The sequence below is a fragment of the Eptesicus fuscus genome, chromosome 9, assembly GCF_027574615.1.
Source record: "Eptesicus fuscus isolate TK198812 chromosome 9, DD_ASM_mEF_20220401, whole genome shotgun sequence".
NCBI classification, from domain to species: Eukaryota; Metazoa; Chordata; class Mammalia; order Chiroptera; family Vespertilionidae; genus Eptesicus; species Eptesicus fuscus.
This window is the reverse complement of record NC_072481.1, coordinates 48,403,284-48,427,919: the sequence shown is the minus strand read 5'-3', so window position 1 is coordinate 48,427,919 and position 24,636 is coordinate 48,403,284. Positions and strand designations below refer to the sequence as shown.

Here is a 24,636-nt window from a genome sequence, read left to right as displayed (position 1 = left end):
TTTATTGATTTTTTTACAGAGAGGAAGGGAGAGGGAGAGAGAGTTAGAAAAAAAGAGAGAGAAACATCAATCAGCTGCCTCCTGCACACCCCCTACTGGGGATGTGCCTACAACCAAGGTACATTCCCTTGACCAGAATAGAACCTGGGACCCTTGAGTCCGCAGGCCAATGCTCTATCCACTGAGCCAAACCGGTTAGAGCCCTAGGACCTTGTTAAAAGGCAGATTCTGATTCAGAAGGTCTAGGGTGGGCCCTAAAGTCTGCATTTTTAACAAGCGAAGTTTCGTTTCTCTTATTTGGCTTGGAAAACAATTTGGAACGTTTCTCTCTGTGCCAGAATTGTGGCATAAAACCTGTCTCACTGACATTAAAACCAGGTTTTAATGTTTTATACCCCTGAAAACTACCTACATATTTGGAGAGAAAAGGTATTACCAATGGAGCTGGGAGAAGTGCTTGTGTGCTTGCCTACCCTGCTGTTTCCTTCACCGAACACCATCAGATGGCCTTCATCATCGTGGCTGGGATCTGCCTCTGCCTGTACTTCCTGTTTCTGTGCTTCATGGTATTTCAGGTGTTTCGGAACATCAATGGGAAGCAGTCCAGCCTGCCAGCCATGAGCAAAGTCCGGCGGCTGCACTATGAGGTAAGCAGGTCTCTTGCCTCATTCAGGAAATGGTACTCAGTATCTCCTGCTTGCTGTATAAACACACACACACACACACACACACACACACACACACACACACACACACCACCCTACACCTGGAGATTGGAAGCCTTTATTTCAAATACACATACACATTGAGAGACTTATGTGTACTCTAGGATCTCTGGGGAAAATAAGAGGCTACATCCTACTCTGAGAGGCATGTGGCTGGACTATCTAAATTTTGGAGTTTTCTGGGGTATAAATGTATTTCTTTCCCCAGTGAGGAGTAAACTTGTCCCGCAGGTTCTTCGGCTTTGGGGTGGAATGTAGGTGCATGCTAGGTGGGAGATCTGAGTTTGATAGACTTGGGATTTGGCTTGGGGTGAGGCATTAGTTAAGGTTCCCTTGCTGAGAATCAGCCTTAAGACTGGGTGGAGTTCAGCCCAGGTGATCTGATTTGCAGACTCAAGGAAGCCACAGTTCCCCTGAAATATCCAGCAGGTGCTCAGATAGGGTTCAGTAATCTCTGTTTATAGATTGTGTGGCTCATTCAAGAGGAACATTCAAATCTCTAATGCGGGTAACACATTCTTGATTTCTCAAGGACCCCTTTGGGCTCACGCCTAAGTGGCTGTCCTTAGAGACATGGCCCTAATTCCTCTCTGAAGAGAGAAACAGGAACGGCAGAACCGCAGGGCTCCCATATGCAGTGGGTCTGCAGAGGCGTCCCTTCCCAAAGCACAGGTTCCCTTCACCCCTTCTCTCAGAAACCAGGGGCCCCTTTCTAAAGCTTTGCCTGTCTCTAGAGCTAGAGTGACACATGAAAAAACTCAACCGAGTCCACTTCATGTTGATTAATATGTACGTTTCTTCTTGTTCACTGGAGCAGAATTTTATTTCCACTGCAAAAAAAACAAAAAACTTGGATTTGGTAACTTTGAACCCTTGCAGAGAAGCATAACCAGCTTAGCAGGGAAATTAGCAGCCTCATGATGTGCTGTGAATATAATTTCCCAGGCTCTGGTGTTACTGTTTTATGCGAGATAAGAACATAGGACATATTTGGTCCAAGACATTTTTTTTCCCCTCTGCAGGAGAAAGGTTACTATGTGAAATTATTTCACTATCGCTCTTAGGGATTTGGTTTTATAGATTTCTTTAAAATTCGCTTTTTAGAGATGTATATATTGAGATAAGGATTGATGGTAGCTGGTGGAATATTAAACTACTCTTTCTCTCTCCTAATAGGGCCTGATTTTCAGGTTCAAGTTCCTCATGCTTATCACCTTGGCCTGTGCTGCCATGACCATCATCTTCTTCATTGTTAGTCAGGTAAGTGGACCCTGAGAGGTCAGGGTGTGAATGTCCCTGGAGAGACGCTTCTACTCTGCACAGAAAATCCTGCAGAGCTACTGAGAAAGGAGCAGGGAACCTCTCATGCTGGCAGCTGAGCAAGCCATGTTTTCTAGGCTTCATTCTGGGTCTTGTCATTATCTGGCCAGAAGTGGACTGAATTTCCCCTTTCAGTACAGGGGGAGGAACAGTTGCTAAGTAAATTAACAACCTGCAGCCATATTGAAGAGCACTTGTTTCATTTACTTCAGAGAATAAACTTTTCAAGCCCCGTAGCAGAATACCAGCAAGCAAGTATTAATTTTAGTTGATCCTTATCTAGCATTAGCATAGATCTTTTTATAGGCCATCAGCCATTCTTTTTAATAATTCTATTGCCACTTAAACATCAAATGAAATTCAAAAGTCCCCTTATCTCTACTGGTTATTTCCAAAACTCAACATTTTGCTCTGCTTCAAAATCTTAATGCTAATGATTTTTAAATATTGGTAACTTGTTTTTGGAAGTTACTATTTACATCTAATGTATTATGTATCTACTAGAGGCCCAGTGCATGAAATTCGTGCACAAGGTGGGGGGTCCCCTCAGCCCAGCTTGCACCCTCTCCAATCTGGGACCCCTCGGGGGATGTCCCAAGGATCGGGCCTAAACCGGCAGTCGAACATCCCTCTCACAATCTGGGACCACTGGCTCCTAACTGCTCACCTGCCTGCCTGCCTGATCACCCCTAACTGCCCCCCCACCCCCGCCGGCCTGGTCGCCCCACGCAGCCTGCTGCTCGGTTATTTGGTCACCCCTCACTAACCCCCCTGCCAGCCTAGTCGCCCCATGCAGCCTGTTCGGTCACTTAGGCTTTTATATATATAGATTATTCATCTGAACTTCACAGAAATCCTATGGGTAGGAATTGTTATCCCAGTTTGCTAGAATATGAAATCTAGTGGCTGTAGAGACATATCCTATTTATAATGTTTTCCACTTGGGTGTGACTATGGATGGATAACTTAAAAGTTCTAGGTTCAATTTTCTTATCTGTTAAATGGATATAATAATAGTACATTATAGAAGGTGGCTATAAGGATCCCATGAACTAATGCTTGCAAAGTGCAGGCGTTGTGAGTGTGAATGTTATGCTAAAGGACCTAGACTAAGTTAAGGACCAGAACCCAGACCTTTTGAGTTTTTTGTTTTGTTTTGGTTTGGTTTGGTTTTTGGGTGTTTTTTTTTTTTTTTTTTTACCAGCTGCTCTGCCATCCCTGTATTTGGCCAAAATTGAAGATGTTAGGCATGCTCACAGAGCCTTAGGGCAAGACTTGCCCCGTTCTGCTAGCAAGTCTCCTTCCAGTACAGGGGCTCCTCACTTTTTGTGCCATGAACCCCTTCTAGCTGGTGAAGGCTATGGACCTCTTCTTTGAATGTTTTTAAATGAGTAAAATAAAAAGCTTTGATTTTCAAAGGAAATCAGATAGATAGATGATATATATGTGCAACTATACATATCTATAAGTATAATTGATATGAAAATATGGCTTCTGTTGGCAACAAAATTATAGTTAGTGCTTCTATTATGGAAGTTTGTTTCCTATAATTATAATTGAAAGAAACAGTAACTTTCAATTAGAGACTGGTGAAAACAAAAATAGCATATTTTTCTCATTTCAGTTCACATACCCTTTGAATTCCATTAAGGACACCAAGTTAGGAGTCCCTAGAGTTCTGTTGGCTATGCCCACTGGGAAGTGTTCGAGTTGCTCCTGAAGGCTGAAGTGAATGTGGGGGAAAATAACAAATATATACATATATATCTTCTTAAGGTCTGCTCACCACATCTGCTGTGACCTACAACAGTGCTGTGTTTGTATCAGACTGTTTGTTTATAAAACCTTGGAAACTTCATTCTCCACTCCTGATGCAGTAAAAATATTTCAAATTCTGAATGAGTTTTTTATTCACCTAACCGAGGCTCAAACAAGTTGTGCGGGAGGCCCAACTTATCCCTTGGCTGAGTCCCTCGTGTGACCAAAATGCTTTGCAGCCCTGCCGTGCCTTGGTCATGTGCTTGTTCATACAGCCAGTTCTGCCAGGCTGAGCAAGCAGCAGGCCCCGCTTGGAGACCCGGAACCTCACGTAAGATGAGCTGAGAAATAAAAGGCAGTACCAAGATATGCTCCCAGGAAGGACACGTTTGGTTCTAACACGTGCTCCTGCCACTTTAGAAAGCGGCGGTCTGTCTCCCACAGCCCCACCCCACTTCCTCTCTTGTCTCTGCAGAGTCCCTGCTCCCTGAAGGCAGGAAGGGACATTGGGCTGATGTTTAAGGCGGTTATATGTTGTCCGAATTTAACCTTGTACATGTTTAATGACTGCACCTTTTTAGAGCAAAGGAGGTCAGTCTTCCAAGGAGCAGAGTCTGTGGCTTTTCTCTTAAGAAAAAGATTAATATTCCATCGCCCCAGTATTTTCTAACACAGCCTCAGCCTGTGGCTGGCTTTTTATATCTGCTGTGACAGTCAGTCCAGAGTGGATTTGAACTCTAAGGGGGTAGCAATGAGGTCTTTTGGATTCCATTAGCTGCTCACATTCCTCCTGCTGGGTGGCTTTTTTATAAAGGTTTATTTATAGATTTAAGACGTTTTCAGGCATAACTCTCAGTGTCCCAAGCACTGTATTAATATAGTGATCAGAGGATTTATTTTTTAATGTCCTGTTGGAATGTTTCAGCAATGAGCTCACCTGAAAGAAAATCTACTGGGTAACTTTTTGAAATAGATCCCAGCCTTAGGTAAAAGGAATGTATTAAAACTTCCATTATACACTCGGGCTTGCTGGGAGAGCTTGCATTTAAGCCCCTGAAATATAATGCGAGGGGATCTCGCCAGGACATTGAAGCTGGAGGCCAGGAATGAAAGGCCGCCGGAAGCTGTGGAATGCAGTGACCTTGAGGCTTTGTAGCTGGGCACTGAGGTGCAGTCGTTGAACGCCTGCCATTTTAATGGCCTCAGTCCTAGCAACCGAGAGATGGCACATCACAGTGTGGTATTTTAGCCCCTTCCCTCTGGAAAAGAAAGAGGCGTTCCATTTAGGGGTGACGAGCAGGAGGGAACAGAAGTGCAATGCAGGGGAGAAGGTCACCAACCTTCACGAAGGGAACCCCCAGGTGCCTGACATGCAGGTCAAGCCATAAGCAGCAAACTCCCAGAGAGCCTGTCCCCAGCTCTTCTTTTCTTGTTTGTGTGATCACTTCTTTCTGTTACTTGCAGAGGAAATGTTTCCAGTAAGAGAGCCTGTGTCTGGGATTTGGAAATCTTGTTGTTAAGTGGAATGCTGGTTGTCAAGACTACTGGGTGTAAAAGGATTTGACCTTCACTTGGCTCCAGGAGTATAATTGGGTGGTTTCACACAAAAGTAAATTGTTCAAATGTTAAATCAGGAAAAGCAGGAACCTTTAGAAATAGGATGTATACAGAGGGGAGATGATTTTCTTTTTTTGTTGTTTTTTTTTGTTTTTGTTGGGGCTACCTGATTTTTCTCTCTGAAAGCCAAAGCAGGGTGACTGCCACCTCTCTGCTTTGGCATTAATGAGATTTTTGGATTTACAAGGCTGCTCTGTTGAGGCTGCTGATTGTGGTGCATGGTGGTGGGAATGTGCTCAGAGCCCAGGATGGCTCAGGCATGAATAATTGAGGGAGGAGAGGGGAAAACACAATCGAGTCCCCAACAGCAGAGCGACACTGTATACAGTTTATTTATGCAAATTCAATTCTTTGCCCTCAGCAGGAAATAACACATTTAGAGATTACACATTAAGTAGTATGGGTAATTCTGCAACTCTATCTAGACGCGCATGTGTCTCGAAGCAAACATGAGAGTTGGGCATGAAAATGCTATTTCCTCAGCCTCAGCTCCTGTGGGCCCCTCTGAGTATGAGCATGTCATTTGAGTGGTTCTGCTATAAAATTGTATTTTGCATATATATACATACATCCAATTTATTATATGCCATGCATTATATCTAGGATATATGGTGCGTATGTATTACTGTACAGATTTGAATAAACACACCTGCGTGTACATATACTAATTAACCAATGTGCATCATGGCCAATTCAGTGAATATTCAAAAGAAATTTGACCTTACACAATAGTTGCCTCATAATTTAGCTTAAGAGACCCACCCCGGCCGAAACCGGTTTGGCTCAGTGGATAGAGCGACGGCCTGCGGACTAAAAGGTCCCAGGTTCGATTCTGGTCAAGGGCATGTACCTTGGTTGCGGGCACATCCCCAGTGGGGGGCGTGCAGGAGGCAGCTGATCGATGTTTCTCTCTCATCGATGTTTCTAACTCTCAATCTCTCTCCCTTCCTCTCTGTAAAAAAATCAATAAAATACATTTTTTTTTAAAAAAAAAGAGAGAGACCCACCCTGGTTTAAGATAATATTCCTACTCTTGTGTCGTATAACGGCTAAGTAGATCTTCTTTTGGAGTCAGAGCCATGACTTTCTGGCTGAGCAGTCTTAGGCATGACATTCTGTGTCACAGTTTATGCACATGTTGAATGGAAATTTTAACTACCTACTTCGTAGATTTGTTATTGAAACTAATACCTTCCATGTAAAATTCTTAGCGTACTTCCTAACAAACCACTAGCATTAAATAAATGTTAACTATTATTATCCTTGCTATTACTTTTTTTAAATCTTAGCTTTGCTAATACCTATTAACTATTTTTTAAAATTGACATAAAAGAATGCAATAGGCATAAATAGTTCAATGAAATAACCTCTTACTTTTAAGTGCAATTATTGGGATTTGCAAAGGACTGTGGTATTTTCTTCTGACTCTTCAGTCAGATATTTCCTAAGTGTGACTGTTTCTATCCCCCCTTTCCATGTATCTATCTGCACTGGCCTTCTGCACATCCCTATGCTTTTGCCCATATTCATTCAACAAACATCTGTCTGTTGAGCACCATTGTGTACCAGGCACACAAGTGGGTGTTTCCTTAAATCCATCATGCCACCCCCAGCAAGAATCAACTTCAGCAAAATTGTCAGTCCTATTTCTAGCTTATGTCACAGGAAGTAGGGTCTCTTACAGGTCCCCTATCTTAATAGAGTAGAAGAAGATAAGAAGTGTTTGACCCCATTTTACCTGTACTTCTCCCAGCCTAGCCGCCCCTCCTTAATTGTGTAGAGAGGAGCTCCCTTTGCAAGGACAGCAGGTACTAGTACATGTGGTATCTGCTACATGGTTCCAGAAACCATCTTAAGGCTTTCTCTCCCCTTCCATTAAAAAATTATCTTAAGTATGCTCTAAGTACTGTGATTCTTATAACGTTAGTCTATTCTGTACTTAAAAATAAGAAAAAGTGACATTTGGAGACTTTTCTACAAAGTAAGCCCTAAATAGCTTGAATGTTGGTGCATTGCTCGAAAATCAGTAATGGGTAAGAAATCCTTCTTTGGCCAAAACCTTCCTGAGCATGTCATATAAAGTGAATTATTTCCCCCAAATAAATAAGAGTTCATGGTGGTGGTTTGTTTCTGAGTCATAGAAATGAAAAAAAAAAAATTATGTATCACCAGTGTCAAATTAAAACTGGTAAAGTCGCCCTAACCGGTTTGGCTCAGTGGATAGAGCATCAGCCTGCAGACTGAATGGTCCCAGGTTCGATTCTGGTCAAGGGCATGTACCTTGGTTGCAGGCATATCCCGGGTAGGGGGTGTGCAGGAAGCAGCTGATCGATGTTTCTAACTCTCTATCCCTCTCCCTTCCTCTCTGTAAAAAAAAAATCAATAAAACATATGAAAAAAATAAAAATGAAAAAAATAAAACTGGTAAAGTCTGTAATCACTTAATCTGGTTAGCTGACACTCCAGGTCTTTCAGGAAGAAATACCTGTCATTACAGCTGTACTATGCTTGAGGTCCTAGTGGATTATGGGTTATAAAGAGGGTACCAAATGAATATAGACCCACTGCTTCAAAAACAGGAGGTGAAATCAACCTGTTGGTTAGTCATTAATATTTAGATATGGCTTTCCCTCTTGCACTTTAGCTCTTAGAAGAAGCGGTTCCTAGGGATAGCTTATATAACCTCGCCTCATTAAACTATCACAGGAATATATGTCCAATACTTTCTTTTATTCCCATGTAAGATTTCCTGTGGCAGGCAGAAGTGGTCAAAATCATTTCATTGATCTCACAAATCACCAGTCATTCACCTCAACAGTTCTGTTGACAATTCTTAGTATAACCCGTATGTCATCAGACAGCTCTTAAAATAATTACCAAGTCATTAACATAGACAAAAGCAGCCTCAAAACATTCTTGCAGGATTGTAAAGCACATGAAAGCTCATAATTACTTTTGTGAGTGACCTACAAAGAGAGACACGATATAAAAAAAGATTTATTGAGTGTTTACTGCATGCCAGAAAATTTCTAGAAATATTTTTACTTAATTCTCCTCAATAACCCTGCAAGTTCTTCTTTTGCACTGATGGAAACTAAAGTCCAGAGTCTTAGTCTTTACTTCTCTCACATTAAACAGAGTACGAGGTAGAGGCTGGATTTGGATCCAGATCTCTGACTGTGTCTTTGTGCTTCCCCTCACCACCCCTCTAGGGAAAACTCTTCCCTCTGAGGACTCACTTGCCTTCTCTGAGTCCCAAGGCACATCAGGGACTGAAGATATGGCAGTGAACGAACCAGAGCTGGCCTCTGTCTGCGGGCAGTTTACAGGGAGCTGGGAAGACATACCAGAGGAGGAGTTGTGGATAAGGGTTAGGCTCAATCATAGTTTCTTTAAATTAGGGATAATGGTGTGCTGCTGTTTTTAGGAAGAGACACTTCCCAGGTGGTTCTGGTGTGCAGCCAAATGACAAGCAGACTTTGTGCCTGACACATATAGTAAGCCCTTAATTAATCTGTTCAGAGTATGATTCAGATTAAAAACTGGAGTCCTACATCACCCTACACTTTTCCCACATGTAGAAGAGACTTGGTGTTTGTGTTGGTTGGTTCCTGTGTTGGTGTTGTGTTTCTTCTCAGCTCTTAATTCCATATCACTGTCTTCTCTCCACAGGTGACTGAAGGCCATTGGAAGTGGGGTGGTGTCACAGTCCAGGTGAACAGTGCCTTTTTCACAGGCATCTATGGGATGTGGAATCTGTACGTCTTTGCTTTGATGTTCCTGTACGCACCATCCCATAAGAACTATGGGGATGACCAGTCTAATGGTGAGTGCTAGGCTCTCTAGTATAATTTTATTTAGGATAAGTAGGCTTCTGTTTCTACATGACTTAAGGCTAGCAAAGCCTCTGGGTTTCCCAAACTTTCCCATCCTCCGAGTGTGATTGCAGAACCACAAGACAAAGAGCCAGCATAGGGCAAATACTTCTTTAAGTTCTCATTTTCAGAAAATACATTGGGAATATTGCATTCTAGTCTAAAAAATGCCCCAGTGTTAGTACAAAAATTAAATTTGCTTTCCTCAATTTTTTATTTTTATTTATTTTTTTTGCCAAATGGACTGTTGAAAAGTATACCACATTCATTCTTCTAGTATAAGAAGTGTGATCCTAAGATATCTGGTGGAGTGGGACTGGGCCCTGGGAGTTGAAGAGGGAGCTGGCTTCATTTTTCTCCTGCTCACTTTTTCTGCAAGGCTGTTGACATGTGTCCAAACTAATAGCTATTCACCAGTCCCCACAGCCTGTCTCTCCTTAAGTGCTGGTGTTGCTGTCTCAGATGTTGATGCTGCAAGAGCCTTAGAGAACTTAGCCAGTCTGGTCATTTTATAGATGAGGAAACTGAGGCCCATAGAAGGGAAGGGCTTGCCTTTCATTCTTTACCAGCCACGGCAGAAAGAAATGAATATTACTATCTATGGCAGAGCTGTTAACTTGGAATTGGTGGCCTGGTACATGTCTGTTCTGATAGCTCATTTTTCTTTGGATGCTTGATTCTATACTGTTTCGGTCCACCCTTATTCTTTCATCTCTTTTTCACACTTGCTTTACCCAAGCCACATACTTGCTATTCCCCAAATATAAGGTGCTCTTCCTCAAATCAGAGCCAGTGCCCTTCACTCTGCCCCAGAGCAGAGACCAGGGTTCAAGGTCTGCCTGTCCACCATGGCACCAGGGGTTGCCCTTGCTCATAGGAAATGCTCAGTGAGTGTGTGGTAAATGAATAGATTTATATCCTGTCTTCATCTGGGCGTAATAAAACCCTTCCTGTCTCTTGGGCTCATTCAAAATGCTTCTTCCTTCTTGAAACCTTTTCCTGATCACACCAGTTGGAGTTCAGCAAATTAGATTCAGTAGAATATTATCGCTGTGGGATGTTAATAGTCAAATATGTTCCATAATCATTGGGTTTTTAATCAGCATCAATGGGGTTTTTGCTAAAAGACATCTTAATGCCTTTAGCACATTAATATGTACTGTAAGTCTTTTAAAATGGGCAGGGGGTAACAGCATTTCCCCAAGTGATTACATCATTTGGTCCTGTAACCCTTATTCTAGGCAGTGTATCTTCTGGAACTGGCGTCCCAGGGAAGAGGCCTAGGGGAACAAGGTTACGCTTCTCACACAACGCTCACTGTGCAGCTGTGCATGAGCTCACCTGTCCCTTCTCACTCCTGTTGAAACACTTAACTCCTTAAACCTTTTGCACTCGGATGTCGAGTGTGACTCGACACGGTTAGCATTAGAATAAAGCAATCGAGAAAAAGGCAAGCGAGTGCAAAGGGTTAAGGGCGAAGACTGGTTAAGGGTGCTTTGAAAATGTTGAGTGAATTAATGCTTTAGAAATAAGAGTTCTAGATTAGCTTTCATATTTCACAGATGAGCGATCTTGAAAGTGGGGTTAAAGGAGGTGGATGGTGACATGAGAAATGGGGCGAGGAGGGGAGGCCTTTGTGCTGAGGGTCAGCGGTAGAGGAATGGTCTCCGCCAGCATCTGTCTCCGGCACTATACCTGCCACTCTGTGCCAGAGCGTCCTAGACCTCAGGCCTGCCTTCCTTCCTGGTCCTCAACTTTATGTCACACTCAGTATCGGGTTTACCTTTGGCCATGGGTCCTGGGCAAGAATAAAGACTTTTAAAAAGATTATTGTTGTCACTATTACAGATGTCCCCCATTTTCCTCCTCTTTGCCCACCTCCACCCAGCTCCTGCCCACCCCCCTCTCCTAGTCTTCACCGCACTGTTGTCTGTGTCCATGGGATATGCATATATGTTCTTTGGCTAATCTCTTCACCTTCTTTAACCCAGACCCTTCCACTCCCCTCCCCTTTGACATTCGTCAAGTCTGTGCCATGAATCCATGCCTCTGGTTCTATTTGGTTCATCAGTACCTTTTGACTTACCTGCCCAGCTGCCCAACTTTGGGTTTGATTGTGAGCTAGGCAGCCTTCACTTCCCACAGCTTCCTTTCCGCTGCGAGCAACTCTGTTTGACTCTATGGCCTGTGGAAGCATGCAGCCTCTCCAACGGGGCCTCCACAGCGCCCGCAGGAAGGCATTCTGGGCTTGTGAACAAGAATCTTGATTTCACTTCATGGACATCCTGTTGGACTTTGGCACAAACCACATGGGCCTGTTCTTGACTTGAGAATATTAAGCAGGAACCCAAAAGATGGAGCTCCTGCCTTCCCGGGGAATTCCACAGAAAAGCAATGGCTGGACTTCCCAGGATGTTGGAACGATCATTCGAATGGGTAGGAATTATTGAGTGCTGACCTGTGCTTCAGGTACACACACTATTCTGGTTGTTTTTGCTCCATGGCTGTTGGCAACCTGCTTCACTCCCCTGTGCATCACTTCTCCCGATTGTAAGTGATCTCCCAGAGTCTTATGGAACCGTGAAATTCTGTGGTTTTCTTTCTTCCTGGTAGCAAGGAAGGGGCAGAAGAGCACCTCCTGCCATAAAGTCGCAGCCCAGGGCGTGATTCTGTCACAGGTAAGGGGTCTCCAAACACTGGTGAGACTTTGCCCAGCTCCGGCACTCTCAGGCACGTGGGAGGCCAGAGCTGGAGCCACCCCTGCAGAGACAGCATGACTGCCTGCCACCTGCACGGCCAGATGGCTGAATTGCAGCCAGGTGTTAGGCAGCTCCCAGGAGGACTTCTTTCCCTGCACGACTGCTGCCCTCCTGGGCTTGCCACCTTGCAGTTGAGAATAGCACTTGATCTTTTTCTCATCAGATGTTTGTTGTTGTTGAAGACAGCTTGAACTGCAATTTCACAGAAAGCTCAAAAGCTAGGTCTTGGCCCTGGCCGAGTAGCTCAGTTGGTTAGTGTGTCATCCTGACACGCCAAGGTTGTGGGTTCGATCTCTGCTCAGGGCACATACAAGAATCAACCAATGAATGCATAGATAAGTGGAACAACAAGTCGATATTTCTCTCTCTTTCTCTCCCCAACTCTCTCTAAAATCAATTAAAAAAAAAAAAAAAAAAAGCTAGCTCTCAAGAGGAGGGCACCTCCCCTGAATCTTTTCCCAAGTGGTGTTTGGAAATGCTCATGGTTGTTTTAGATTGTCTCTATGACTGGGACATACATGCCACTGGCATTTAGTGACCGGATTCTAGGTACGTTCAATGTCCTGCATTGAGCGAAGCAGTTCGTTGAGTAAAGAGCTGTCTTGCCTCTAATGTAATAGGGCCCCTATTGAAAAACATCCTCCAAACGGTTTGGTGGGCAGACCCTTTTGGGACCCCCGTCTGATCATAAACACAAAAGAGATACCATTTAGCAGGTCTGTGGTGGTGACGTGATCAACTGTGACTTCAGAGCAGCCCATGAGGCCCTGGCAGCTGGTGGCACCCTGTCCCGCATGGTGCTGTGAGCTGAGCCTTTGGAAGGGGCTCTCCATGTTGGGTTCTCTGATCATTTTTCTTCTCTGCTCCTTTCACTTTTCATCTCTTCATCTGCTGCCAAATCACACACTGTAGCCTAGGAATTATGGTGTCTTTGCCAAGATCTTGGAGCTCCTTTGAAAGAGCTAGTTTGGAATATTACATGGAAACCTAGAAAATGAACTCTTAGGGTGATATACTGTAGTTTTAAATTCTCTGGATGGCATTTCTTCTCCCCCTCACCCCAGCTTATTCATGCTCCTTTTCCTTTCTCTTGGGAAGTTTTTATTTTTAAATTGGCTTGGACTGCTCTCCCTACCCCTTGCTTTTATGGTCCAGAGCCAAAACTTCAGATCTCTCTTGCTGTGGAGAATGAGTCACAGGTGTGCCATGCTTCTTGCCTTCATGAGATGGATCCTGGATAGACCTCTGGAAAAAGATAGACCTCTGCAAAAGAAAGAACCGTTGAGAAGTGCTGTTTTGTTGGGAGATGGAGAAAGATGCCAAGAAGTGTCAGGAGGAAGTGGGAGCAGAGAGCATAGACGTTTGCTTCTCCCTTTTGGTCAAGGAATGGACAGAGGAACAATGGACAGAGGAACAAGGAATGGACAGCAGGTGCAAGCGAGGGTCGGTTTCCAAAGAGCATTTTCTCTAATATACTTGTTTGCCTTTTTAAAAAAATATATTTTATTGATTTTTTACAGAGAGGAAGGGAGAGGGAAAGAGAGTCAGAAACATCAGTCAGCTGCCTCTTGCACACCTCCCACTGGGGACATGCCTGCAGCCAAGGTACATGCCCCTGACCGGAATCAAACCCGGGACCCTACAGTCTGCAGGCCAACGCTCTATCCACTGAGCCAAACTGGTCAGGGCTATTTGTCTGCCTTCTTTTGCGTAGGTCCAGTGGCCCTTAGAAATGAACCACTGGGCACCTCAGTACTCAGCACTGTGCTAGGTGGGATCAGGTGGAGTGATGTCAAGCCCACAGACAGTCCTTGTTCCCCGAGAGCTAGACGTTTGGGATGGGAGACAAGACTTCCACGGCTGCCTCCTGAAACACGGGCTGCGGCAGGACAGCTCCCAGCCAGCACGTTCGCATGTCTTCCGTGGCTGGTGGGTGCTGCAGGCATGTGGAGCTCTGACTTCCTTCTTGTTGGTTCACTTAACTCAGTGCAGTGGTAAGTCATGCATGATTTTACATATGTGTGTGTGCCTGTGTGCAGGGATATGTTTATATCATCATTCTATGTGTGTATATGTATATATAAATATGCTTTTTTTTTTTTACTCTAACAAAGGTTAGACCTCTTTCTTGCCACTCATGTTTTCTGCTCTGCTTTTGCTGCCTTTTCATTAAAATTGTTCTCCTTACCTGTTCCCATACCAATCTGTGAATCACTATGGATATCTTCCTAGGCAGAAACAAATTTCAGCTGATGTTAGTCAGCCCTTAGCTTGGAGGGAGGGCACAGTCTCCAAGGGTGGGGGGGGGGGGACCTGGAGGCCCTATACTCACAGCCAACCGACCCAACTCCCTGCCACCAGTTCATGTGGGGAAAAGCTGGTGCTGCTTATGAAGTCCAATAATTCTTAATAATCACTTTCGTTTTTGTATTCTTTCATCTAGAGAATTCTTGTCAGAAGGCTTAAAAAAAAAAAAAAAAAAGGAAAATGGGATTCCTGACTGGATGATGATGAAGGGGCCAGGAGACACTCTCGTTGCCCACTGGTTTCTTTCGATTTCTCCTCACACTGAATGTTTTCTGTCTGACACACTCAGGCTGCCGGAACCACGGCAGCGACCGGGTCCCAGGTCCTGGTGGCTGGCTACCCCGCTGTGGCCGTTTTACTTCCAGAAGCCTCTAAGGTCTCATGCTGCTGGGTTCACAGGGAAGGTGGCTTTGGCTTTCATTGCCTCAATAAATGTTTGGTTTGAGTCATGAGGCTTCGACAGTGGCTGCCTTTTATTGAGGTCTTTCCTCTGGTTGCCTGTTAGATGACTCACCCTGGCCAGCCCGCCTTCCTCTTGATGTCTAGATGGAATTGGTCTTCCCACCAGGGCAGGACTCAGACTCTGACATGGGCCTCAACAGCCTTTTCCCACTCCCTAGTGATGATGGGAAAGAGGTGACAGACAGGCCATCGCCAGCCTCTTCAGCTTCGCCAGCCTCACTCCTCCTGCTCTGCTCTTTGTAGTTGGGCACTTTCTGCTCCTGCCTCTCCTGCCTACCAGTGGCCTGATCTTTCCTTACCCAGGCACCTAAAATCACATTTTCTGAGTCTTATAATTACTATCACCCCACGGTGATAGAAGGTACCTCAGTCACCTGCTTGAGAGGACCTTTCTGCTTCCTAAAGGTATCAGTTGGGTAGGGCTGGTATAACAAATGTGGCAGTCTAGGTGGCTTAAATAACGTAAATCTATTTATTTTCTCATGATCCTAGAGGCTAGAAGTTCAAGATCAAGTTATCGGCAGGGTTGTTTCTCCCAGGGCTTCTCTTGGCTTATAGGTCTTCTCCCTGTGTTTTCACATGGTCTTCCCTGTGTGTGTGTCTCTATCCTAATCTCCTTTTCTTATAAAGACACTGGTCATATTGGATTAGTGCCCGTCCCAATGCCTCACATTAACGTAATTACCTCCTTAAAGAACCTATCTCCGAATACAATCACATCTGTGGTATTGGAGTATTAGGGCTTCAACAAATGATTATGGGGTGTGGAATACAAGTCAGCCCACAACACTAGGATTTCACTCAAAACTTCTAGACTTTATTGTGTCCCCTCCTTGCAGTTGCCTGGTGTTGAGTGTCCGGAGGTGGGTAGGAAATATAGGCTATGTTTTATGATTGAAAGGGATTGAGAGATGGCTGGACCCAGGATTCTGAACTCTGTCCCACCAAGACTACTACACCTCATCCCCCCAGAGGGATCATAAAAGCAGAGTCATCCCAAGGCATACCTGTTTACTATGGACCTAGCCATTCAGAGTAGAGCAGGGAGGAGCTAGACTGGACTGTACCAGACAAATCTTGGTGGTGGTTTTAATGAGCACTTACTATACCAGATGTGCTGCATGGTCACATTCTTTGGAAAAGAAAAGAGAATTTTAAGACCTACCATCCACTCTTTTATTAACAGGCAACATATAGGAAAGGACATAATCTGAGAGTAAACAACAGTCATGTGCATGGAAATAATTTTGCTTTACAAATACTATACTCCCCTTGATTTTCTCATCCTGCTGTGAACCAGGGACTTCTAGAGAGTTATTATTTGATAGCTTAGCTTTGAAGGTGAATAGAAGGAAGTCAGTGAGGGACTAGGAAAAAATCCCACAGAAAAGAATGAAGTCAGTTAATGTTACAGAAACAACAAAAGCTTTGGACATGGACACAGATGAAGTGGAATCCTGGCCCTCAAGAACTAAACAGGAGGTCATGGTGTGTGACCTCCCTGGCCCTCCATGTTTGGGTAACGGGGTGTTAGTTTGTCTTAGTGGTTATGAGGAAAGAATTAGGTAGCCCTTATTAGTATTAGAAGACCACTGATCTCTTCCAGATTCTGTGAAACAATCTTAGAATTATTCTTTTTACTGAAGTAGTCACAGATACACAAATAATTGTCATTTTAAAAAAGCTGCCTGTCTTTAAAAGCTGTGCTTATCATCATGTCATTATAGATCCATTTATGTAGGTTTCTGGGTCCATAGTACGTATTTCAGGCAGTTAGAATCCAGCAGCAGCTACCTCTGGCCATGATACCAAAAATGTGGGCCCATCGGTAGTCCTTTGAGATTAAATCCTGTGCCAGAGATCAGTCTCATTTCACAGTGGTTAGAAAGAAACAAGCCTTTGTCTTATTAATTAGCTGAGATGAATTGACATTATAACCAGAGAAAGAGACTTACTGCAAACCGAAGAATTCTTTTCCTTCCATCATTTATTCTTTTCCTTCCATCATCTATTCTTTATCCTCTCCCCCCTCAGTAAGAAACACATCACGTTTTTTGAAGGTTTTTTTTTTTTTTTTTTTTGGTCTTGAAAGGGAAGAATCTTCAAGTGTGTTTGTGCATGGTGCGGCAGAAGCCAAGAGGGAGAAGAACAGATGGAGTGAGACCTTGGCAGGAGTGGGGGTCCCTGGAATTTGGAGACAAATGGAGGATCCCCACTCCTGCCATGTTACTGCCACCTTCCCACATCCATTTCCTGCAGGGAAAGAGTTGGCCTTCAAGGTACAATACAGCCACAGGTGAATCGGAGTTCCACTAGCCAGAGATGCATAGATCTGGGTCCTCATCCTAGCTCTGCAGGGAGCAGGCTGCAACCCATAGAGAAATTAATTGCCTACCTGAGCCCCAGTGTCTTCACATCTTATAAGGAAACACCGGGTGCATATGGTAAATGCTCATATGTAACAGTTCTCCTTACTGTCAGTGCACTGATATTCTGTGCTATAAATTCTCTTTCATCAGACACAAAAGAGCAAAATTAACATCCTGAACAATTTATCCAAATTACCGTGTATATGTATTTATGACTGTAACACATTGCATGTGAAGTTATGCTTTGCTGGCAGTCTCACTGGCTGTTGGGAACTTGAATATTGACAGTGTCAGCATAGCCTAAAGGTTGAGAACTTGGATGCTGGAGTCTCATAGCTCCCCTTTGAATCTCTGTGTATCAGCTTGGGCCTTGGGCAAGGTGGGTAGCCTGCCTGCGCCTTCAGTTTCTTCATCATCAGAATGGGAATGATGACAACGGCACCTCTGTCAAAGGACTGGTACAAAGATTAAATGTATTAATATTTGTAAAGTGTTTAGGACAGGGTCAGGCACAACCTGTAGTATAGGTACCTGTGAAATAAAGAAGCCCAAGTAATTTTGGCTGTTTCTTCAAATGATCTGTAGGATCAGATACATTTTCTAGGGCCTGCTAATTGGAATCACATTTTAAGCCTAAAGAATTCCCATCTTTGATTCAAAATCTGAAGAACATTACATCCTGGCATCTATTTCTAAGAAGTCTTCAATGAAAGGGATTCCTTAGGTAAACACTTGGAGGTGCTAAGCGGTTTACTGGGGTGGTCAGGACTCTTTGAAATGCTGAGGACTCTCAGACATGCAGATCCTGAAACTGGCTTTGAACTTTGGATGGCTCTCCCAGATATGCAAATTAAGAACTAGCTTTGACCAAGCACCCTGCAGGGCCACTGTGTGGGGTGACCAAAACACTGGTGTTGTGTACAGAATCCTGGGGATAGCAGAAAATTCAGTGTATTTCTGGTCATTTTTTCCTTGAGAAGAAAACTCCTAATTGTTCTTAAAAGTTTTATACGTAGTACCCTGCCCAATCGGTTGGTAACAGGCGGGTCTTGTTTGCCTGTACCTGGCGTAGCCACTTTGTGAATTATTCACAACAAGGGTCCTTGTGCCTGCCTGCCCATCACAGGAGGCTTAGCCCACAGCACAGCCTTCCTCAGCCCAGCTCCCAGCTCTGCTGTGTGTCTGTTTGTCACCTTGGGGGCAGTCACCTTCCTTCCACCCCAGTTTCCTCATCTGTAACGCTGGCATGATCAGCTTGGAGGGCTCTTGTGAGGATAAATACGATCAAGGATAAAGCATTGAGAATAGCGTCAGGCACCAAGTAAGCTCTCATTAAATGTTAGTAATGATTACAAATTACATAAGCAGTAAGCTGACTCATCTCTCATTAATCTCTCTTCTCTGGGAGACAAAAGTGGATGAAATTACTGCCAAGTTTGAGTGAAAAGGTTGGGCGTGAGCCCTGGTGTTTGTGCCCAGGTTTTCTCTGTCAGCTCAGAATGTGAAAGGGCGGTGGTTACGGAGATGAACCAGCTTTCTTCTCCTTCCTCCTCCAACACGTCTCACCCCAAAACCCCTGTTTCAGGTGATCTGAGGGTCCACAATGGGGAAGAACTCCAGCTCACCACCACTATCACCCACGTGGACGGACCCACCGAGATCTACAAGTTGACCCGCAAGGAGGCCCAGGAATAGATGGCGGCAGCACTGGCTGGGACTGTTCCCACATCCCAGTCCTTCTGACTGGAGTGTGGAGCATGCCAGCGAGAGCTCACTGTGCGAACCAACCCTCCACTGCTCCGTGTCTCAGCTGTGGTTTCTTGGACCAGTGGCGTGGACCAGTTTGCCTTCTGACCAGAGCTCTTGGGGGAAGATTCCACAGCCGCTAAGGCGTTGTGTATGATAACAAAACCTCTGGTATGACACATTTTCTGTGATCATTGTTAATTAGTGATGTAGTAACATCTGTAGCAGGTGGTTAGTAAACCTCATGTGTTGGGGGTATACTCCTTGGGGGGATGATGTGGGCCAGATGGGGTCTATATGGAGTGGAATATTTGACTTGTTTTCCTGTTTTAGATTCTAGGATAGGTTTTTTAACATCCTTTGCAGTCCAAGAGAGGCTGGTGTCATAGTCTCACACTCCTAGTTCATGACCACTTTTTTTCCTATTTATATCACCAGGTAGCCTGTTGAGTTAATATTTAAATTGTCAATAGACATGTGTTCCTCTTTTTTTTTTTATGGCATACTATAAAATAACTGAATTTCGTGAGATGGTCTATTTCAGCTTTGGAACCAAATCTGTGTATCCGATATTGACCGATCTGTTGGATGTGGGTTGGGTCTGAAAGCTTTTTTAACCTCCTGCTTACAATGTGTTTCCTTTCGATAAGATGCTTCAAACAGCCTCCAGAAGTGTAGATCGGATCCATTAAATAAACCTGTACGTATATGCATATATGTACATGCACACGTCATCCTCCTGCTCAGCCAGGACACACGCATGCAGATTCTTTTCCATGTCAAGTCATGGGGTAGGGGAAATGGCTTTATGAGAAATTAAAGTATTTTGCCATCAAATCAAAGTGTTTGGGGGCGGTATCTATTTTTGGAAATAGGATAACCTTTAGTACTTGGGGTTAACCTGCCTAGCTGTCGTGTCTGGCAACAAGGGTGGGGAAAATGTGACGTGATTTAGAAGCAGATTACCCCGACACACCTATTCCCACTTCCACAAATAGCCTGTTTGTTGGTGTTTTAACTCTGCCACTGGAGAGGCAGGCAATGGTATAGCAGAGAGAAAGAGCCTGGATCTGAGGTGAGAAGGCAGCTTCCCGTGGAAAGCCTGTCCTTTATGAGTGTGACCTTGTTGATGCTTCCTGACCTGGATGTTCCCTCACCTACAAACTGGCATCCATAAACTTTGACTGCTTCGCCGGGTTGCAGCACCTAGTAAGTCAGGTAATGTATATGGAAATGAATTTTAAACACAAAAGCCATATGAATGTGTTCTTCCTGGAATAAAAAACAACTTCAGGAGCGTCCTGCCGTGCAGACACTGATGCCTGGAAGTCTGGGTCACATTCTAATTCATCCACTCAACACCCACCACCCGTCCCCGCCACCCCATCCCTTGATTTTGGCTAAAAGCACAGGAAGCAAGGGCATCCTTTGGTCTTCTTGGCTGGCTCTACTTTGGCTTTGGCTGTTCTCTCGGGCCTTTTCCTATCCTGGTGAACATCTGATGGTGTGTGAACGAATTCACTCGACATCCACTTCCGATCACCCACGGTGGTGCCAGGAATTAAAGGTAGCCCATGCCTCCCCATCTGGAAGGGGAGATGAACATGAACTTAAAACATGGCCAGGGATCTCCAGTCCCAGAGGGAGCAGGGAGAGGTTCTCCCAAAGAAACGGGGAAAGGGCCTGAGGTAGACCTTAAAAAAAAAAAAAAAAAAGATTTTACCAGGGCCCAAGGGCAAAGGGACCAGAAGTAGGGGAGTCATGGAGGAAGTGAAGATGGAGGCTGTTTAATTAGTCTGCTCATCAGGCCTGACTGGCACCAGGAGTGGAAACAGCAGGAGGTAAGCCTGTGCCCCTGGGAGGTGGGAGGAGATGGGTCTTCTGCTATGGTGAGAGCCATCAGACAGCCTTGGGGTTTTAGAGAAGCCGAGTGCTCTCAATCACCTTCCACTGGAGCATATGGAGGCTGGACACGCCCAGCAAACAGACCACAGGCCTGGACCTAGGGCAATACTCCAGGACATGGAGAGGAGGGGACTTGTTTAGGAGATAAAGCTAGCAGGGCTTGATCAGTCTGAACGTGGGCCTCAGGAAAAGCCAGGGTAGAGTCAAGTTTCATGCCTGGCTGGGAAGGGAGTGGCAGGGCCCTGGCAGAATTAGAGATTCCTGGAGAAGTGTAGGTGGTTCTGTTACTTAAAGGTCTATAAGTAGCAAAAGCCAACTCAAGCAAGCTTTGCCAAAAGAGGGGCCTCACTAGACGTTTTCTAGAATATCTCACAAACCCATGGAACAGTTGAATGACCAGAGAGCTTGGGAACTGGGACAGTTCTAAGGGACCCCTGCACCTTAGGGATCCGTGGGCCTTTCCCGGCACAGTGCCACTTACAATGATCCCAGGTCTTTGTCTCTCTCACTTCCAGACTAGGAGAGGCTGAGTGGCTCAGCCTCAGGCAGGTGCCTGTGCCTGTGGCAATCAACTGTGATCAAGAAGTCAAGTGGCTTTCAGCAGCGTACCCTGCGGATTGGGGTCGGTTTCCAAAGGATGGTGGCGAATCCATTTAGCCATGGGCAAACAATCAGAAAAGATCTACCACAAGGAACGGAGATGATAGGTTTGGCTTTGCCTGGGCTGGGTTTTAAAAGCCATCCTCTGGAGGAATTGACAAGCTGACAATTAGAAATGAGAGGTTGAGCGGACCACTCGGGGCAGGAGGTTTGGCAGCCGTTACCCCTGAGAAGAAGTGCAGCTGGGCAGCGCACTAAAGCCTCCGGGGAGATAACCAGGAGCCGGGAACCAGCTGCCCACATTCCATGGGAGAGGAAGAAAAGGAGGTAGGTTACTCAGGAAAATGTGAAGTGTTAAAGAAGCCAAAGAAAGAACCAGATTTATGGGGGGAAAGATGAGATATCCTGAGAGATTCAAAAACTTTTAAGGACTGAATATAAAGCCTGTTGGATTTGGTGGTTTGAACGTGGCCTTCTCAAGTGGCAAGGGCAGAAGTCAGAGGTGGAGCCGTCCATGGTAGTCGTGACAGGAAGGAAGGAGGTAGGGTTGTGGTTGGTTATTGGACGAGCCAAAGGCTTGCATATATTAGTTTGGGGAGAGAACTGGACTGAGTTGGTAAACCTGAGGGGTGAGAGCCAGCCAAGAAGTCCAAAGGATGATGAGATAACATAAGCCCCAAGGAAGATGAGTGATTTGGGATCTAGGACACGAGTTGATGTGTTCATTTTGAAAGAGTGAAAGGACATTTTCATCCTGAGATGAGAGAGCAATAACTGATGGATGTTGGAGAGGAAATTTGAGGTCAAAAGGAGAGAGGTTGTTGCCCAGCCAGTGTGGCTCAGTGGTTGAGCGTCTACCCATGAACCAAGAGGTCACTCACTAGTTTTGATTCCCCATCAAGGCACATGCCTGGGTTTCGGGCTCAATCACCAGTAGGGGGCGTGTAGGAGGCAGCCAGTCGATAATGTTTCTCTCATTGATGTTTCTGTCTATCCTTCTCTCTCTAAAAATCAATTTAAAAAAGAAAGAGAGGGAGGTTGCTGCCTGTTTCTCTGTGTGCTCAGTCATCTCCACAAACATGAAAAGTTCTCAGTTTCAAGAATGCAGGTTGAACACAACCATTTTCAATCAGTGGAAAATCCAAGAAACTCTTCACCAGGTGAGAAAAAAGCCTTTGTTAAGGACCACTAACCTAGACAAAACAAATTATTTGCCATGTACACCAGTGTTATAAATTGTCCTAATATTTCTCATGTAATTTTGAAGAATATTATAGAAAAGATGTATAAAACATCACAATTACATGCTTTTAAAAAATACGAAAATTCAGCAATATAGTCAACAAACAAAACACAATTGCTCTTTGGGGTGGGAGACTCCGCGCTTGCTGACCTCTGAGTCCGTCAAGAATCTCAACGCCCCGGAAGCGGCCAGGTGCGCATGCTCGGCGACCGGCCACTGATGCAGACCCAAGGGCCGACGCAGCGACGCCAGACTGGCCCACCGCCATGCACCGGGTGCACCGGAGCTTCGCCGAGCCGCCGCCCGACGAGTTCTGCAGCAGCCATACTGGAGCTCTGGAAGGATGGCCAGGGGAATTGCTGAGGGGGGATTGACCGGCAGGAATTGGGATCGGGAAGACGGGGCCCCGCTGAGACCCGGGTGCGGGCGGGGTTGCGCGCCTCTGGGCTCGGGTGTGGTCACAAGCCTCTGGGTATAAGTGAGGTCTCAATTCCCTGGGTCTAGGTGAGGCCACATGCCCCTGGGTCCAGGTGAGGCCGGACTCCGGGTCCGGGTGAGGCCAAGTGCCCCTGGACCCGGATGACGCTGGATCCCGTGCCCGGGCGAGGCCAAGCGCCCCTGGGTCTGGGAGAGCCCACACACCCCTGGGTCCAGGCGAGACCATGCGTCCCTGGATACGGATGAGGCCTCGTGCACCTAGGCCCGGGTGAGCCCAAGTGGCCCTGGGTCTGGGAGAGGCCAAGCGTCCCTGGGTCCGGGAGAGACCATGTGTCCCTGGATCCGGGTGAGGCCTCGTGCACCTAGGCCCGGGTGAGCCCAAGTGGCCCTGGGTCTGGGAGAGGCCAAGCGTCCCTGGGTCCGGGTGAGACCATGCGTCCCTGGATCCGGATGAGGCCCCGTGCACCTAGGCCCGGGTGAGCCCAAGTGGCCCTGGGTCTGGGAGAGGCCAAGCGTCCCTGGGTCCGGGTGAGACCATGTGTCCCTGGATCCGGGTGAGGCCTCGTGCACCTAGGCCCGGGTGAGCCCAAGTGGCCCTGGGTCTGGGAGAGGCCAAGCATCCCTGGGTCCGGGTGAGACCATGTGTCCCAGGATCCGGGTGAGGCCTCGTGCACCTAGGCCCGGGTGAGCCCAAGTGGCCCTGGGTCTGGGAGAGGCCAAGCGTCCCTGGGTCCGGGTGAGACCATGTGTCCCTGGATCCGGGTGAGGCCTCGTGCACCTAGGCCCGGGTGAGCCCAAGTGGCCCTGGGTCTGGGAGAGGCCAAGCGTCCCTGGGTCCGGGAGAGACCATGTGTCCCTGGATCCAGGTGAAGCCTTGTGCAACTAAGCCCGGGTGAGGCCATGTGCCCCTGGGTCTGGGAGAGGCCAAGCGTCCCTGGGTACGGGTGAAGCCAGATCCTGGGTCCGGGTGAGGCCGTGCGCCCCTGGATCCATCCGGGTGAGGCTGGGTCCCAGGCCCGGGTGAGACCACGCGCCCCTTGGGTATGGGTGAGGCCACGTGCCCCTTAGTCTAGGTGACGCCGTGCCCCTGGGTTCGGCCGAGACCAAACCAGAGGGAGTCGGACCTCCGTTACCACCATTTGTCCTCCATCCAGAGCTGAGGGGTCAGTGCTGACATGTACACATAAGGAACTACTGGACATCGAAATTGGGTCTCAAAAGAACTGTTGGTCCAGGGGGAAGCTCGCTACAGATTGATTCATTTGCCTGTCAGCATAAATATTATTGCTCGTCTCACATTCAGTTCTTATTAGTATATATCTAGTGACATATGATCTCGTTCATCTAGAGGAAATGATGAACAACATAGACTGAGGAACAAGAACAGAACCAGAAGCAAGGAGGCATCGATCGGACTATCGGGCCTCAGAGGGAGGATAGGGGAGGGTAGGGGAGGGTGGGGGGAGGGGGAGAGTTCAACCAAAGGACCGGTATGCATGCATATAAGCCTAT

General features: G+C 46.1%; 1 protein-coding gene across 2 annotated transcripts in view; it reads left to right on the top strand.

The window, feature by feature from the left end:
- WLS (Wnt ligand secretion mediator) overlaps nucleotides 1-19,655 on the top strand; it is a 101,198-nt gene extending 81,543 nt beyond the window's left edge. Inside the window, exons 9-12 of one of the 2 annotated variants that reach the window (XM_054720944.1) lie at nucleotides 504-647; nucleotides 1,902-1,985; nucleotides 9,093-9,246; nucleotides 18,778-19,655. In XM_054720944.1, coding sequence (XP_054576919.1) covers nucleotides 504-647; nucleotides 1,902-1,985; nucleotides 9,093-9,246; nucleotides 18,778-18,887 — 492 coding nt within the window. In that variant the 3' untranslated portion in view covers nucleotides 18,888-19,655. Of the gene's footprint in view, nucleotides 1-503; nucleotides 648-1,901; nucleotides 1,986-9,092; nucleotides 9,247-14,497; nucleotides 14,804-18,777 lie in introns of those variants that run through there. The other variant, XM_054720945.1, reaches the window with a different exon arrangement.
- The last annotated feature ends 4,981 nt before the right edge of the window (nucleotides 19,656-24,636 follow it).